The 18,915-nt window shown below is 37.2% G+C and overlaps 1 protein-coding gene across 1 annotated transcript in view; it reads right to left on the reverse strand.

Moving 5' to 3' along the window:
* The window catches only part of LOC136877107 (lachesin), a 1,203,705-nt gene that overhangs the window by 683,346 nt on the left and 501,444 nt on the right, over positions 1-18,915 (reverse strand). The window contains exon 2 of the mRNA XM_067150922.2: positions 638-838. Coding sequence (XP_067007023.1) covers positions 638-838 — 201 coding nt within the window. The remainder of the gene's footprint in view (positions 1-637; positions 839-18,915) is intronic.

An 18,915-nucleotide genomic window follows, 5' to 3' on the forward strand; every position in this document is an offset into this window, starting at 1 on the left:
TTGGAGAACTTAATGTATTTTCTATTCTTTCACACTTCCCTGAACATAAATGCCATTACCTAATACTTAGCAGTTATTTGATAGGAACTCTTTTTGTAACTGCTTAGAAATCCTTTGATTAACATGCAAGCTTTGACAATAGATGTATTTTGGTCGATACTAGGTGAGCAATAATAAGAAAATCATTTGTACAGCACTGATTTCATAATGAAATCCCCTTGAAGGGGATTTTGAAAGTTTTCAAATTGAATTTGTAAAATATGTAAAAGTATCATTCCATAAAATACTCGGGATTTTTCTGTTTAAATTTACGCATCGTTAATTAACAAACCTATTTCCAGAAACATGCATATTTTTACACTTCATTATACACGAATATTTTAAAAATATTTCACATTTTATATGCTTGTATTGGAACTAGTTAAATTTACAAAACGAATTTAAAGTTCTATGATAACAGAAAAATCGGAAATCAAACGTAAAATGATGAGAAAAAACTTGCATCAGACGATTTACAACATAACGAAATACACCGATATTTCAGATACACACACCTATCAAATATCGTTCTCTTTCAACAATGAAAAATAAAGGAAAAGACGTTGCATATCAGGAATTGTTTGTATACAAGACTCACCCAGTATCTCCACGGTGTGGATTTGGTCTCTGTTGTCACCTTCACTAATCTGACATACATAGTCTCCAGCATCTTGAGGTTTCACGTCACTGATTTGCAAATTATATCCCTCTACTAGTCTGAATCGTGAATCACGGGTGACCATCAGGCTAGCTGCAGTAAGAACGGAACTTCCACGTCGCCACAAAAGCACGTACGATCCTGAAAGTAAAGGAATAAGACACTGTAATGGACTAATAGTTGCAGATTAGAAAATTAACAATGAAAGATATCAAACAACAAGTTTCTGGAGCATAAAGTGTTAAAAATGAATACGTTAAATAAAATATATCGAGAAACAATATTCGACTCCATGTTAGAACTTGATGAACAGTCGTGGAATAAACTCTTAAATATTAAGAATTCCTGTAATACAGAATTCTTTTTGTTAATTTTCCTTATGTTTGCATTTCTTAGCAGAGGTGCGATGTGTCATGTAAATATCATCAGTAGAGCCCGGATTTCCATGCACTATCAAATCTCAAAATATGCACGCATTCATGCACTATCATATGGTAAAACATGCACAATAAACTGGAAAATATGCACTATCAAAATTCAGTTCCTTTTGAAACATTAACAAAAACTACCCTAATTTCTCCAAATTGTCTTGATTTAAGCTCATCCGTTTATCATTCAGCACATACTTAAGCAGAGAAAGTTATCTTTTTACGTCACGAGAAGTTATAGATTCATAATTCAATGAAGACATTTGGACAAAGTGAAGTCAAATAGTACGTCTTTTGCATTTTCACCACAATACGTCTTTTATAAGCTTGACGAATTCAAAATCAGGATTTGAACGAATTAGTTTGTTCAACTTATCTCTACCTGCGGCAGCTGCTTCTCCATGCGATGATTGCAGACACATTTGAATGTCCTCAATAAGTGGTAACGATTGCTTGCTGCGATAGCACAGACGTGTGACGATTGAGAGTTCCGGGTAGGACACTCCAGGATAACAACGGTAGAGGGTTCAATAAAAGACCAGAATTTGTAAGCTGCTATCCCAGTAACGCGGCGCCACAGAAGTGCGATACAAGGTTCCTTTTGTTCGTCTAACAGACGAAAAATGAGCCGTCAATGATTAATGCACAATTTAAGGTTCAATTTATAGCAATGTACAACTGTAAAACTGGGACACATTATTCCTAAGAATTAGATTTCGACGTGGGGCCTTCCGAATTACGTCATTGTTTACTCAAGCAGCAGATAAGAAAGCGTTTGGTTAATTGCATTATACTGTAGGGCCTGTACCGTATGTAGGCTACTAACTATGGTTGTCACATAGGATGCCAGGAATACACTCTCTCCGTCTCTCAGTAATAGACATACTGTAGCGTACAAAGTGAAAAATTGTCCCAAATTCTGCAAACTAACATTCAGAAAATGCACTATAATGCAAGTTAACAATATATATGAGTCAAAGTCAGAATAAAAGTCATATTATGCAATATTAAACGTCCAAATATGCGCTATTAAATCCAAAATCTTCCAAATATCCATTATGCATGAATTTTCTCCGAAAAATGCCAAAACATGCAAACATGCACGGAAAAAGAACGGTTATTTGGAATTGTTAAGCCGTAAAACGAATACTTGCAAAGTTTGAGAAGTGTAGCTAGCTTATTTAAAAACATGCATTTGCATGGAAATCAGGGCTATAATCATCAGTGTTCCTTCTCTCTCTCTCTCTCTCTCTCTCTCTCTCATTAGGAGCGCTATGATCAATAAATTTACTGACAGAACACATGGTAAATAAATGAAAACAGGTGTCAGCACAAGTTTTGAAAAATTGGTATACATGTATTGTTGTTGTTGTTGTTGTTTGTGTCATCAGTCCATAGACAGATTTGATGCAGCTCTCCGTGCCACCCTATTATGTGATAACCTTTCCATTATACGTAATTACTACATCCTACATATACTCTAATCTGTTTTTACATACATACTTTGGTCTTACCCTGCAGTTTTTACCACCTGCACTTCCCTTAAAAACTAACTGAACAGATCATGGGTGTCTTAAGATGTATCTTGTCATTATCCCTCATCATCTGATTACTTTCATTAAACCGTTCTTCTCACAGCAATTCGTTTCAGTATCACTTCATTTGTGATTCGATCTACACATCTCACCTTTAGCATTATTTTTTAACACCACTTTTCAAAACTTTCTATTCAATTTATTTCTGTGCTAGTTATCGTCCATGATTCACTTACGTACAATGTCTCACTCCAGACGAAACAACTTTCTAATTCCTATGTCAATATTTAATAAGCATATTTCTTGTCTTACGAAAGGCATTCCTTGCGTGTGCTAAGTCTCAATTTTATGTCTATCTCACTTCTGCCATCATCATTAGTTTCTACTATCCAAGTAACAATATACATCTACCTTCTTTACGAATTCATTTTCTAATCTAATATTTCCTGAATCACCTTACCTCATTCGACAGCACTCCATAACTTTTGTTTTGGATTTATTTTCGTAATGTACTCCTCCTCCAATATTGTGTAAATACCACATTATTTAGCAGTTCCTCCAGATCTTATGCAGACTCAGATACGAAGAATAACAATATCAGCGGCAAATCTCAGAGTTATCATTTCCTGTCCTTGATCTGTGATTCCTTTTCCAAATTTGTCTTTGATTTCCTTTATTGGCTGCTCTATGTAAACGCTGAAAAGGAGAGGGCACCAACTGCAGCCTTGCCTCATTCTTTTCCGGATTGCTGACGTTTTTTTCACAGCCTTCAATTCTTATCACTGCAGACTGATTTTTGTACACATTGTACCTAATTCTTATTTCGCGGTATCTGATCCCGACCCCCTGCAGAATATAAAATAGTTTGCATATCAATACAGAAGTATAAATAAGAGATATGAAAACGGCATGGAAGTGCCCTATACTGTCAGATCTGTCGAACGTCACTATGATATGCACGAACATAAACCTAACAAAACTTGCCGAAGTTACTTACAAAAGTTACAAATCGAAATTAATAATCAGGCAAAACCCTATAATTACGTTCAGTTAAATTATGTGGTGAAGATAGGAGGATAATATTAACAATAAAATTTGAAATGGGGTGATAACCATGGCACATCAATTGGGGTTCCATTAGATACCCGTGAATTCCTCTTTTTTGCAATTTGATTTACGTCGCACCGACACAGATAGGTTTTATGGCGGCGATGGGATAGAAAAGGACTAGGAGTAGTAAGGAAGCGGCCATGGTCTTAATTAAGGTAGAGCGCCAGCGTTTTCCTGGTGTGAAAATGGAAAGCCTAGAAAAACCATCAGCAGTGTTGCCGACAGTGGGGTTTGAACCCACTATCTCCTGAATACTGGATACTGGCCGCACTTAATACTTCACAGTTAGGTAACGATTTCACAATTCCAAAAGTCTGTCGAAAGCAACTGGAAATTCAATGGTATTTGCTTACCGAAAAATTACTTTAGTATATTGATGATACTGCCGTTCTGGTAGAAACACATTTTAAATATTTGAAAAACTCCATGAGCCAAAAGTTTACTTTATTTATGTGGTATTCAATCTTCTCATGCTTAATTCCAAGCGATATAAATTTCTAAGATATTGTTGTGACATAAATACATGACTATTCTCGCCATACAAACATTCAACACGTTTATATGCTTATTTGCAAGCAAGCTACCTCAAGGATCGGTTAATTGAATGTCTGTTGAAAGTGGAGAGAAATGAAGGAAAGAAAAACAGATACCCATAACTATGACAGTTCATTATTCATAAAATAATGCTCATTAAATCGTATGTGCAGAATGACATTGAATCTGACGTTCAATATGAAAAATTATAAATTAATTATTTATTTACACCTGCAGTATTATGACGATCAATTTAGTTTAGCTTTGAAAGTTGCATGCTATCGTACATTGTTACGAATATTAAAGGTAAATATTAAGGGCCTGGTAAGGTTTAATGTGAAACATGAGCATAAAAATATCTCATCTTCTCAAGATTAACAGATAAACTTATTATAATATCTCCTGATGTGCTTTTGTAAAGTTTGATGTAATGACTACAATAGTATTTCCAAGTAACAGGTGTAAACCTGAATGAGGTCGATGTCAATGGAAGATATCTAAATGTGACTAATCATTGCTATTTACCCCCGACACAATTTAAAAACTATTGTGAGACAAAATTCCCACATACATTGGTATCTCCCAAAATCTACAGTCATGAAAATAGGGACTATAAATAAATTATATTACTCCGACTTTAGTGAAATAGTAACTTTGAACTTGAATGGGATTTTCATTATTTTTTACCTTTTTCTTTTTCATTATGATTAATACACCCCCGCAATAGAGTATAATAGCTCTCTCTAAAGCTTTAATCCTTTGATGATAACTATTGCATCTCTTTCAGCAGAAGTGTTACTTTGCTATTTCAATTATTTTCCAAGAATTATTCTCAGCACTGAGGCACTGATGGTTATTTTAAAAGGAAAACACTAGATTAACATTTCGGTTTAATGTTAACTGCAACAGAATGGAGAAGGATTCTTGCCCTTGGAAGAAGTCAAAGAACGGAAAACTCGATGTGAGTAATATCATCGAATTTTATCCAAACACTTCTAAGTTTACAGAACTTTAAGTTCCACATTTAAACATATAAATACATTGATTGTGTAAGTAACGATCAATGATTTACGTTCAAGTGACCATAAATAACTCGAAATATTACAGATTATTGTTGTCAACTTCAAACTTCAAACTTCAAAAGTAGGCCTAAAAATATGCTCAAAGGCACAGAATAGTCTTCTATCTAGCAAATGTTACAAACATTTATCTTCGCTAAATACTTGGAAATATGCAGGAACATTCATATTTAGAATGAAGCTCCCAGACAAAGTGTTTTTTTAATAAGACAAGTGTGGATTATTGGATTATAATATGACACTAGAGCCGTAGCATTTGGCAGGAGGATTATACAGCCTGAGGTTTTCCACAACTAAGGTCTGTATACAATGCTTCAAGGAGGAACTCAGGATTGCTAAGGGGATTAATAGTGATAATCCTGCCGAGCCATTGCATGAGGCTTGTCACCCGGAAGGCTACATAACACAGAGTAAACGTAAACTGGCTCTCCTCAGGCGCACGGTAAATTACTCCATACTTGCTGTGTGAGATAGCATTGCAGCGCAGGTACGGGAAGGAACATCTGTCACTCGCGGTGAGAGTTTGTAGATCTGTGGAGCTAGATACTGGCTAGGTAAATCCTTAGCTACGGTACAATCGTTTCCAAATATAGACTATCGGTTTCAATAAATTCCAATAGTAATATCATAAAATACAATAACCGGGCGAGATAACAGTGCGGTTAGGGGCGCGCAGGTGTGAACTTGCATCCGGAAGATAGTGGGTTCCAACCTCACTGTCGGCAGCTCTGAAGTTGTATTTCCGTGGTTTTACATTTTCAGACCATGCAAATGCTGGGGCTGTAACTTAATTAAGGTCACGGCCATTTCCTTTGAACTCTCAGGCATTTCCTATATCATCGTCGCCGTAAGATCTATCTGTGGCGGTGCGACGTAAAACAAATTGTAAAATAATAACAATAACAATAATAATAGTAATAATAATAATAATAATAATAATAATAATAATAATAGTAATAATAATACAATAACAATTAAAAACAGGCAAAATTAATTAAAATGAAGGCAGCATACATGATGACTCTTGAGATATGCAATAAGAGAGCATTATCATCGGGAGCTAAGATCCAACACTACCAGACACTTGTAAGACCAGATGTGTTATATGGGACAGAAACACTGAGCTTGAGAAATAAAAAAAGTGTCGTGTGGCCTCCGGAGGGGCCTGGTGCAGGTATTTTGATTTGTCTTCCCTAGGCGACCTGCGCGTCGTGAGGACGATGAAATGATGATGAAGACGGCACATATTGTGCCCTACAGGGCTCTATGGTTCCGGCCAGGCGAATACCGGTCTCGAACCAAGAGCACATTAGTGAAAAAACTCCCACAATCGTGAGCTTGTGCGCATAGTCTTACCTGAACACATATCCTCGCACAGCAACTCAGTCACGCACATCTCAGGGGTACAAGGGAAAACAAAGAGCGAAATTACGATAAACAACAGGATATGTGACATATCACGTAAGAATAATATAAAGTAAAAATTACAAAAATACGAGAAACCAAGCTGCATTCATAAAATAACATGATGAATTTATTACAAAAATTTAAATCCAAAATCATATATACAAAGAGTTTGAAATTCTGATATATTCCAATATGATATCGCCGAGGACCTCCATGTCACAAAACCATCGGTCTGCCGGGCTGGAACCAGGGTGGAACAACAGAATAAGTCGAAATAGGAAGATAAGAGAACTATCTGGGCAAAAGGAAAAATCAAAAGGCAATCTCCCATGCGTAAAAACGTTGCGTCACATGACCTCGAACCCATACTCTTCCGTAATCAAAGCTTTACAGTACAAGACCTGGACTGGATGAAAGCTCACAGTCCAACCTAACTAAGGTACACACACTTATCAATAAACCCAAAAATATCCCCGCTCCAACAATACGTGGCGAAGTAAACATGTGGCGAGATTAAGTAGACAAGAAAAAATCAACCAAACAAACGAACTGCGGTCCTAACAGGCAGCTATAGTCAAGGTCACAAGCCGAGGGCGACTCCCCCTAAGCACTTGAAAACAAAACAAACACGCAGACAGAGACAAAATCTTCTCGTCTATGACGTCACACTCGACTGCCCTGCCTCGCACAAGTCACATGGCAGAGTGTTCTCCCCCGCCATCCTACACTACGCACAGCTGTTCAACTACAGGGACTTCTTACCCCTTGCATTAACACACATCTAACCTTTTAGTGCTGAAATTATCTATATCTGCCTTCAGAGGGCTTGGGCATACATATTACTCACACATACTTTGCCTCCATAGGGCTTTTCATCATGACACCTGGGTTCAATTCTCTGGCACTACCAAAATTATTCATCATATCAACAGCACTCAGTCATATAACGTCCATGCGTGCGATTAGCTATCTCTACCGTGCACATGAAGCACTAGCACCATGTCTAACACCTCCAGCCAAGCCAACCTGTGCAAGTCAAGGAATCTGTCTCCAGTATGAAAAACTTACGTACAATAACCAATGAAATAAAAATCCCCTGCTTCTGAAATTCCCGTGTCTGGCTAAAAGACCTAGCTAACGTGACCAATGCATAAAAGATGCCGCGAACAGAAACAAACATAATACAAGGTGAAAATATAAAAATTTACAACCATTTCTACCGTCCAGATTTCGAGGTCTGTGCATACCTATCCTATACAAACCATTATTTACATAACTGTCGTGGCTGACGCCACCTTGAATTTTAATTTTAATCTAGCTCATGCTAATAATTAATTGGATCTGTCTGACCTGGGAGTACCGATGACATTGTGAGGCGGCTCTCTATTGAACCCAGGATCTTAGCTCATGTTGCCAGATGACACTGCCAGCTGCAAAGTTATGTAGATCGCTGGATTCATGCTGGCTGGTGAATGATTCTTCGACATCTTCCGTGAAGGTGGTCCAGTGTCTCTTCCGGTATTGTGGTGAGCTTCGCCTTCCTGGAGTCCCCGCGTCGATGCCCGGTTGTCTCGACAGCTGCTCCGTTGCTACAGCTTGCTGTTCTTCTCTCTCGTTCTCTGCGACGTTTCTCACGTTGTCTACGTGAAGGGAAATTCTATTCCCAAGTAGATTGTACTGGATGTTAACAGCTCGCCGCTTAGATCAGATTCACGATGTCCTCCTGGAGTTGTATCACACCGTCGCAGTCGCGAGACAGTCAAAGAGTGCCGTCTCGAGTGCTCTACCGCTGCATATTTATAACACGTCTCGCGTACCCAAGCTAATGATTTCCCCGCGAGATTCTCCCTCCGGCGGTCTCCTTGCAAGAAGCGCGCTATGTACTAATCTCGCATATGCACTTTTAGTTATGCCCAAGTCGCACATCAAAATTTTGCTCAGTTTATGGAGGTTGCAATTTTCTTCTCAGATTAAATTCATTTCTTCTGTGCTTTAAGATATAAATTAATTTCCTTTTCGCTCCAAATCTTTGTTGACACGCCACCTCTTTAAAAGGGTTTAGCATCCTGCGTCTAAATTAACTCGCTTGGCTTGGCTTGGGGTCATAAATTTGTCTTATGAGATTCCAGAGATTTTCTAATTATTTAGCTGTTCCATTCCCACGAGCACTGCACCACTCAACTACTCCCAGGCAATAAATTAAAATACAAGGATCTCCAAGGTTCTTCAGGGTGGTCTTGAATGTACGTGATACTGTACCCGGATAAGATAGGCCCTAGTTACATGATTTGATTTTTATAAGATAAATACAGATATATAGGGATATTAAATGGAATACAGTGTCAGTTTTGTGTGGACGGGAGGATTTCAACATAAGCTAGACATATCGCGACTGTCCGTCGCCACAGTTAAGCTTGTCATTATGGGGAGAATGTTTCTTGGTCAGAATCTAAGAGGATTAAATCTAGAGCTCACAACAACAGAATAATGACTACAAGGAAGTGAAAGAGTAGGTATTTCGGAACAATGGCAAGCAGGGGCAGCACCAATACCAAGAATATGACGTACCATTATTTTTCACTGCCTCAAGGCATTTTGTGTTGTCATGTTGCAAGGAAGAGATTTTAAACTAACCGATGTGGTGTTAACCAATAGAAAAATGTATCATAGGCCCGCAGATAAACCAACATAAGGAAAACTCAGAGTGAACTCCAGTTAGCTTCTCCGATAACAATAGTTAAATTATTCCAACCACATAATTGAATAGAGGGGATTTTTGGGATATCATTCCCATGTTGATTAATTGTAATCGTAATAAATTAAAGTAATGAATTCGTGGAAATGACCCACGCTATCTCGCCATTGGTCAATATGAGCACGCCATCAGGGACGCCGAGTTAGCGCGCGAAAGGTGGAGGACAGGAATTAAGTGATATTTCCATGATCACCGAACGATATGAGTTGAGAATACGACACATGAATGTGTATCGCCAGTTTATTAAGTAGGATAAAGCAAGGGATCAAAATCCACCTGCATATGCCAATTTAGGATAACCAACCCCCCTCCCTAGGAGATGACCGCGGATGACCCCGGCGGGAAACCATGTCGTCCATAAATAACCAGTAGTGGGACCTCACATCAATCAGTTCTTACCAGTCATCAGTTCTTACCAATCAACCAGTTCTTACCAGCCACCAGTCGTTATCGGTCACCAGTCGTTTCAGTCGTATGAATTAGTTGAGACTCTGACACGTTGACTCTGTAAGTCAGTACCCTAGGACGCATTCGAAGTCAGTTAGAGCTGAAAGTGCGTGAGTTGTTAGGAGAATGAAGACGAACAGTGAGATTGTCCATAGTACCGAGTGTAAATAATCAGTACAACTGTATGTTGAATTTAATAAATGTCATGTGATTAAATAAAAAATAATTAACGGAACGCCGATAGTACCTTTGGAAGGCAGTGTGCGGAGCCTGAAGTAAATAGCTCAAGGTAGACGGTGAATAACTATCCGAGCAGGGAACTATAGGAGCTAGGCGATTATCAAGACGGCTTAGAAATAAACCAGGAAGTGCCGGTTGAAGACGCGATACGCGCCGGTTCAAATGAACGACACTTCGTCGTAATGTGTCACGACGTGTGTTTCGGGCTTATATGAAGAATATATTGTGCGAATGTCAGGGGTCTAGGCGCACCTATAAGTGTTTTTTTTATTAGTATTCTTGTATAAAATAGTGTAATAAGGTGTTAATCATGGGTAATCGCACAGAAGTGTTTTGCTGTGTTAATTTTATATTGTGCGACATGATGGACGAGTAAATCACCATGGGGCCGTGAGGCCTATCTCCCGCTACGAGACAATGGAATTCTACATAGGAATGAGTACACAATTTTAATATTTGGGGATGTTATCGCGACTAAACGGGGTTCAATGTAGATTAATTATGGTTACTTAACATGGTCCGCCTCCCGAGTCCATGATTTTATTTTTTGTTAGACGGACGAACTAAAATATATTAACGTAATAATGGGTTAGATTAATTAATTTGAGTATTTGTATGTTGTATATAATGTAAATATGGGATATATTTCTTTCGATTAATGCATGCTGTTTGTAATACTTTGACTTAAGTTCATTTCAAGTGTTGAATTCCTTTTTTGTGCTAACACATTTATTTGATTTCAATCACTGCGGTGATTATTTGTATGTTAGTTAGGAATATTTTCTATCAGACAGCCAGATTATGAAAGTGTCAGAGGATGTAAAATTTGTGTTGCGTACGTAAGGTCATTAAAATAATAATAATAATAATAATAATAATAATAATAATAATAATAATAATAATATAAAATATTTGAAGAAGAAGAAGAAGAAGATACTTTTTTATATTTTGGACATAATAATGATGTTGGGGGTTGAAATGAAAAATTTGAGATTTTTAACTAATAATAATAATAATAATAATAATAATAATAATAATAATAATAATAATAATAATAATAATAATGATGATGAGAATATTTGAAGAAGGAGAAGAAGAATAAAAAAGAAGCTACTTCTTTATTTTTATTTTTCTGATGAAATTAATAAGAGCGAGAAGTTGAAGTATTATAGCAAGGATAATTACGGGTTACGATAATCACGATTTCTACTAATAATAATAATGTTTGTGAGTTGGCAAAGGAAAGTAAATTAATAATAATAATAATAATAATATTTGTGCTTTTACAAGTTAAAGTATAATAAAAATAATGACAGTGCTTCGTGAGTTAGCTAGTGCAAATAATAATCAATGTGGAGATGACATGTAGCGTTAAAGACTTTCATTCGCGTAATCAGTTTGATTTTACGTAAATTTTTGATTTCACGTTTTTGGACTTTATTTTAACCATTAAAATTTGTTTAAAAGCGATAGAGGCACGTGAATTAGAATGGTCACGATATGTTAAAAGCCCAGAATGGTTTGAGCCCATATTTAGAGTTGGAAGTCATGAGGGACGAATATCCGGCGTGAAATAAATTGAGCCGTATTGTTTGTAATGATGAAATAGATGAATCTCAAGGCCTAAGATGATATAAAATGCATATGCCGGTGTTATTAGTGGCAGAATCCACGCACCGAGGATTAATTTATGAATTAAATGTTTGAAGAGTTCCGATAAAAGGAAAAGGACTTCAAATTGGAAGGAATAGTTTAGCAATCGCCGGCATTGGAGGTATTTGCCCAGCCGCGATGTGCCATAGGTTGTGAGATGTGTCTTGGGAGGACGTGTGTCCCCATATAAATTAACCACAGTACGAAACTGAAGGTACGGTCCCGAATACCGTGTTGTCCCGACCGATATAAAGCAGATCTTAGTGGTTCATAACGGGATTTAACATATGTGACTAAATTCTAAAGAGTGGAAATTAAAATATCATCTTTCCATTTTTAATAATACTAATAATCATCATACTCCAAGTGAATCTTGTCTTAAATCAATTGCGTAGTGCCAAAGTAGACTGAAATAGTAAAGGTTTATGAATTTAACCATAAATATCGCTAACGGTAGTGTAAACGTGAAATACTAATAATAATAATGAAAAGTTGAAGCAGCAGAAGATGAAGAACTTGCAATTGTAATTTGAGAATAATAATTATGATGAAAGGAAGTTAAGATATTTAATGGGCGATGATTCATGGTTACGAATATAATATTAATAATAATAATAATAATAATAATAATAATAATAATAATAATAATAATAATAATAATAATAATAATAATAATAATAATATTTTATTAGGAAACTGATCATTAAATGGTGCGGATAAATTACGAGGAAGAACGAACCTTCGTTTGAAACGTCGGCAAGGGTTGGCATATAATCATCCCGGATGACAAATGATAATAATCAAATATAGGATTATAATTGAAATTAATGATAATAATAAATTAATTGATGGTAGTCACAGAATATGATAATGATCAGATAAAGAATGTTAATGATATTATTTAATAATCATAGGAATATATGATAGGGACAGTCGTCCTGTGTCGAACTGCTCAGAACCAGATGTTGGGTTTTCACGGGGAGATTGTTAGCGGTAGATACGTAAATAACCCACGGACGGCACATGTCTTCATGGTCAGAGCATAGTAATGAACCTTTCCGTACGTCTTGTCGTATTGACAAGTGTAAATATTAAAATAGGCTTTAAGTTAATGAACTCTACCTGGCGTGTTTGTGAATCTGGAAATAATAGGCTAGAGTTTGTCCGTACTATAAATTCCCGTTTTTCGAGGCGATAACATTTCCACGGTGGGTGTCCGGCTCACCAGAATGTACATACCAGAAGTGTCTCATGTCCAAACGGAACGAGGAGACGACAGTAAAAAGTTACTGTCGTGCCTTCGTCTCCGAAAGAAGATCTCCAGCGGTGGAACGTCCACTCATACGGATGTGAATTCGATCCCCAGTAACCAATTGGGGCGAATTCACCAGATGGTTTACACTACCAGAGTAGTGAGGTAAATCCAAGTAGTATGTCATTTATTTTTCAGGATGGAAGTGTCCCAATGTAAAATTGTCATCATGTGTAGTTTGCAAAATAAGTGAATAAATTGCTCCTCATTGCAATTTCAATAGGAAACAGTTTCCATATCTTTTGATTGTAGTTAGTCCAGTATGCCCATGGAATTTAAGTTGTCACTTCCCAGTCCTATTGTGGAGTCAAAAATTTGTATCCATGAATGAGTCGTCCCACGTAACCTTAATTTGCATGCCCCGTTCATCCCTGTGTTGATTTGATGCGCCGATATATAATTTGATTTCTTTATATACATTTTTTTATCGTTTTCGAACTGATCACCCCTGAGATAAATGCTAGCCTGGGACTCAGGAAGTGAGCGGGTGCAATACCACAGGCTAAAATCATGCCTCTATAACAATGACCGATAGGGTTCAATATACCCATTCCACGTGCCAGGGGAACATACCTATTATGGTAAAAATACCCGACCCTACCGGGAATAGAACCCGGGACACCTGTGACTAAAGGCAATTACGCTAACCACTTACCCATTGAGCCGGACGGCTTGAGAAATAAAAACTCAAAATGAGAACTGGATAAACTAGAACGAAGGATACAGAGAAAGATCTTAGGAGCCATTAAAACGGAAGGAACATGGAAGGTCAGAAAAAATGAGGAGGTCCATAACAAGGTAGGCAAAATCAAAGGACGTCATCAGGGAAAGGAGGCTGACTTCTTTCGGTCATGTGTTCCGTATATCTGATAGGAGGCTGACGAAACCGATCCTTAAACAAGTTTGGAATCTCAAAGATAAACCCAGATGGCATCAAGGAGTGACTGGTGATTTGAGGCTGAGCGGGATAACGGAACAACATGTCCTATATAGACGCATCTTTAAACAAAAAATGTGCGAAGGGATACGTAAACATAGTTGAAACCTAAATATATGTCGTGCAATGAGGCCGAAACGATGTTAAAAACGGTAGTAACATCTTGACGTGTTCTAGTCGATATGACGAGAGAAGAAACACTTAAACTTCAACGAGCACTGAATTCCTGCCTGAGATTTATTTACAATATTGGGTACGATGTTCATATCACCCCATACTCTCAGGCCCCTCTCATGGCTGAAGCCTGATAAACGTCGGCAACTACACAATTTAACGATGGTGCTTAGAGTGTTAGCTGAAAGTCAGCCACTGTATAATTCCTCTAAATTCACCTTTTTATCATCATTTCACAACATAAATACACGTTTCAGATACTCTCTTTCTTTTTCAGTGCACCACACAAATAAAATTAATAGATCGTTTCTAGTGACGGGTGCCAGATTATGAAATTCACTGCCACCTCAGGTCAGAGAAACTAGCTCTTTACAAAGATTTAAGATCTCCTGCCGAGACTTCCTGCCAAGAACAGCTGACTGAATGGTTGAAGTATGAACGTGTGCGCGCGCCTGAGGATTAGTCATTATTAAGAGTTTTTAATATTAATTAGTTTTAGGATTAACTTAGTAATTTAATTAAATTTATTCTCAATTATATTAATTTTTGTAGTTTTAACTGTTTTAAGTATCTCAGTATTTTATTTAAGATTTTGATTATTATGTGGTAAAGTGGAAGAGAGGGCCTCGAGCCCTAACTTCGACACTGAAAAAAGGCATAAATAAATAAATAAATAAATAAATAAATAAATAAATAAATAAATAAATAAATAAATAAATAAATAAATAAATAAATAAATAAATAAATAAATCTATATAAATAAAATTGTATCTGTTTGTCTGTTTGTCTGTTTGTCTGTTCCACCATCACGTCGAAACCTCTGGATAGATCTCAACCAAACTTCATATTTAGAGTATACTCATCCCGGGGAAGGTTTAGATACGCATATCATTTTAAAATCTTTGAATACACGGGGGGTTTATAAGAAAACCAGAATGGTTTTTCCACCATCACGTCGAAACGGCTCGATAGATCTCAACCAAACTTCATATTTAGAGTATACTCCTCCCGGGGAAGGTTTCGATATGCATATCATGTTAAAATATTTGAATACACGGGGGGTTTATAGGAAAACCAGAATGGTTTTTCCACCATCACGTCGAAACGGCTGGATAGATCTCAACCAAACTTCACATTTAGAGTATACTCCTCCCGGGGAAGGTTTAGATATGCATATCATTTTAAAATCTTTGAATAGACGGGGGTTTCTAGGAAAACCAGAATGGTTTTTCCACCATCACGTCGAAGCGGCTGGATAGATCTCAACCAATTTTCATATTTAGAGTATACTCACCCCGGGGAAGGTTTCGATATGCATATCATTTTAAAATCTTTGAATACACGGGCGGTTTGTAGGAAAACCAGAATGGTTTTTTCCCACCATCACGTCGAAACGGCTGGATAGATCTCAACCAAACTTCATATTTAGAGTATACTCCTCCCGAGGAAGCTTTCGATATGCATATCATTTTAAAATCTTTGAATACACGGGGGTTTATAGGAAAACCAGAATGGTTTTTCCACCATCACGTCGAAACGGCTGGATAGATCTCAACCAAACTTCATATTTAGAGTATACTCGTCCCGGGGAAGGTTTCGATATGCATATCATTTTAAAATATTTGAATAGACGGGGGTTTATAGGAAGACAAGAATGGTTTTTCCAACATCACGTCGAAACGGCTCGATAGATCTCAACTAAACTTCGTATTTAGAGTATACTCCTCCCGGGGAAGGTTTTGATATGCATATCATTTTAAAATCTTTGAATACACGGGGGGTTATAGGGAAACCAGAATGGTTTTTCCACCATCACGTCGAAACGGCTGGATAGATCTCAACCAAACTTCATATTTAGAGTATACTCCTCCCGGGGAAGGTTTCGATATGCATATCATTTTAAAATCTTTCAATACACAGGGGGTTTATAGGAAAACCGGAATGGTTTTTCCATCATCACGTCGAAACGGCTGGATAGATCTCAACCAGATTTCATATTTAGAATATATTCATTTCGGGGAAGGTTTCGATATGCATATCATTTTAAAATCTTCGAATAGACGGGGGTTTATAGGAAAACCCGAATGTTTTTTCCACCATCACGTCGAAACGGCTCGATAGATCTCAACTAAACTTCATATTTAGAGCATACTCCTCCCGGGGAAGGTTTCGATATGCACATCATTTTATAATCTTTGAATACACGGGGGGTTTATAGGAAAATCAGAATGATTTTTTCCACCATCACGTCGAAACGGCTGGATAGATCACAACCAAACTTCATATTTAGAGTATACTCCTCCCGGGGAAGGTTTCGATATGCATATCATTTTAGAAACTTTGAATACACGGGGGGTTTATAGGAAAACCAGAATGGTTTTTCCACCATCACGTCGAAACGGCTGGATACATCTCAACCAAATTTCATATTTAGAGTATACTCATCCCGGGGACGGTTTCGATGTGCATATCATTTTAAAATCTTTGAATAGACGGGGGTTTATACGAAAAGCAGAATGGTTTTTCCACCATCACGTGGAAACGGCTCGATAGATCTCAACTAAACTTCATATTTAGAGTATACTCATCCCGGGGAAGGTTTCAATATGCATATCATTTTAAAATCTTTGAATAGACGGGGGTTTATAAGAAAACCAGAATGGTTTTCCTCCATTTTCTCTTATACTATTGATTTTCTGTAAACTTCGTTTACCGTACGTGAAACGTCTCTTAATTATAAACAACTTTCGTTATGTTCGTAATTTACCTTACTCTTTACATGACGGAGAAATTTACAATTTTCTGCTGGTACCATGCTCTGCATTGAGTGACCGACAGACCGACAACGAACCTACAGGTTACCATGGCAACGTCTCTGACTGCATGTCAGCAGGGAAGTAACGTATTGCCATTTTCCTCATCATGCTTTTAAATTCGTGGTTGTTCCTTAGGTAGAAGGCAAGAGAGGCGTCAATCGGCCTATCTGCGGGATATTGGCGGAATATCGTTGGATGTTATAACCGCCTTCGAATAGATTAAGTAATAACACCATTAGTCATTTTCTTATTATTTGTTTACCTAGGAATCAATGGACCTAAATTTCTCCTCTGTTACCGCTTTATTATATCCATAACTCACACTAGCATAATTTATTGAGGGGCATTTGATTTTCCAATACATTAACTTGGCATTTACATATTTGTCGTTTTCCGGCTGCCCTCAATTATAATCCATTTTCTATTACTTTCAACTTTCTTAACTGTATTATTTCTTCCTTAATTACGCCGTATGTACGCGAGTGCTACAAACTACTGGATGTATTTCCACCAATACTCATATTTAGAATACACCTGTCCTTGATAGGTTTTAGGGCAAATATTGTTTCTAAATCCCTGAACTGACTGGGGGTTTATACGAAACCGAAAGTGTGATTTTGCACTTCCACAAAATATACACAACCAACGTTAATTTAAATCTACCTGCCGCGGTAGAAATTAATTTCTAAACCTTTTTTCTCATGTGCATCATTTCGATACGAGGATTAATAAGGGAGATATCATTAACGGACCGTTTTTTTGTACAAGTGCGGGTGCGTGTAAAGCTTATTCCTTACAACTTGAAAACTACTGAAGATATTCGAACCAAAATTCATATTTAGCATCCACCTGTCCAAAGGTAGGTTTTAAACGTAAATAACATTTCATGTTCCGGAATGGACTGGCGGTTTATAGGGAACAGAAATGGTGATTTTACTCTTCCACAATATATAGAGAACAAGACCAACCTGACTGGAAATCGACCAAACGTGATGGAATTCTACCTCTAAACCTTTTTTTTCATGTGCATTTTTTCGTCAGGAGGATTAATAAGGGAGATATCATGAATGGTCAGTTTTGCAGGTTAAGTCCAGCGGACATAGCCAAAAAGGTGTTTTACATGGAGCAGATTCCTTATCTACATAAATCAAATCGTAACGACTGTGTGCCTCTACAATGACTATTTTGGCGAAATTTTCGTACAGCTTTCCGTTTAAGGGGTAATAATGACCATCTGCATAATTTTTGGTTTAGTTTCCTGAAAGTCCTAATTTTTACCCGCCTCGCCCAAAATCTAGATTGCGGCATAATCTGCCAGAAGAAAAAGAAGATAATTGAAATTTGACAAAATTATACGTTTTAGACTGTAAGGAACGGAAAACATCCAAGATCATTAAATTTTTCACTTTTTATCCCCGAAGAATATCGAAATATGCAGGCAATTTTTATGATGGTGCAGACCTTCGGAAATTCCTATCACATAACAGATTGCACAATCTCCGTTCAATTTGGAATGATCTACAACCTTGGTCTTATGACTTTTTGCCGTATCTGTATCACTTTTACGTTTGATTTTTCTCTGTTAATGGATGTTAAGTCAATTCCGAATTTTCACATGCATAATTCATACCTTCGATTACTTCTATGAAATACAGAATCATCAAACTCTTCACGAAAATTGGCCCACCCAGTAGCCATATATGAGCCAAATGCTATGTATGTAGCCGTCACATAATCATTCGAAAATTAATGTAATGTGAGATAATCTTACAAGAACGTTACCCTGTTCCA

This window comes from Anabrus simplex, chromosome 7 (assembly GCF_040414725.1).
Source record: "Anabrus simplex isolate iqAnaSimp1 chromosome 7, ASM4041472v1, whole genome shotgun sequence".
In the NCBI taxonomy this organism is placed as follows: Eukaryota; Metazoa; Arthropoda; class Insecta; order Orthoptera; family Tettigoniidae; genus Anabrus; species Anabrus simplex.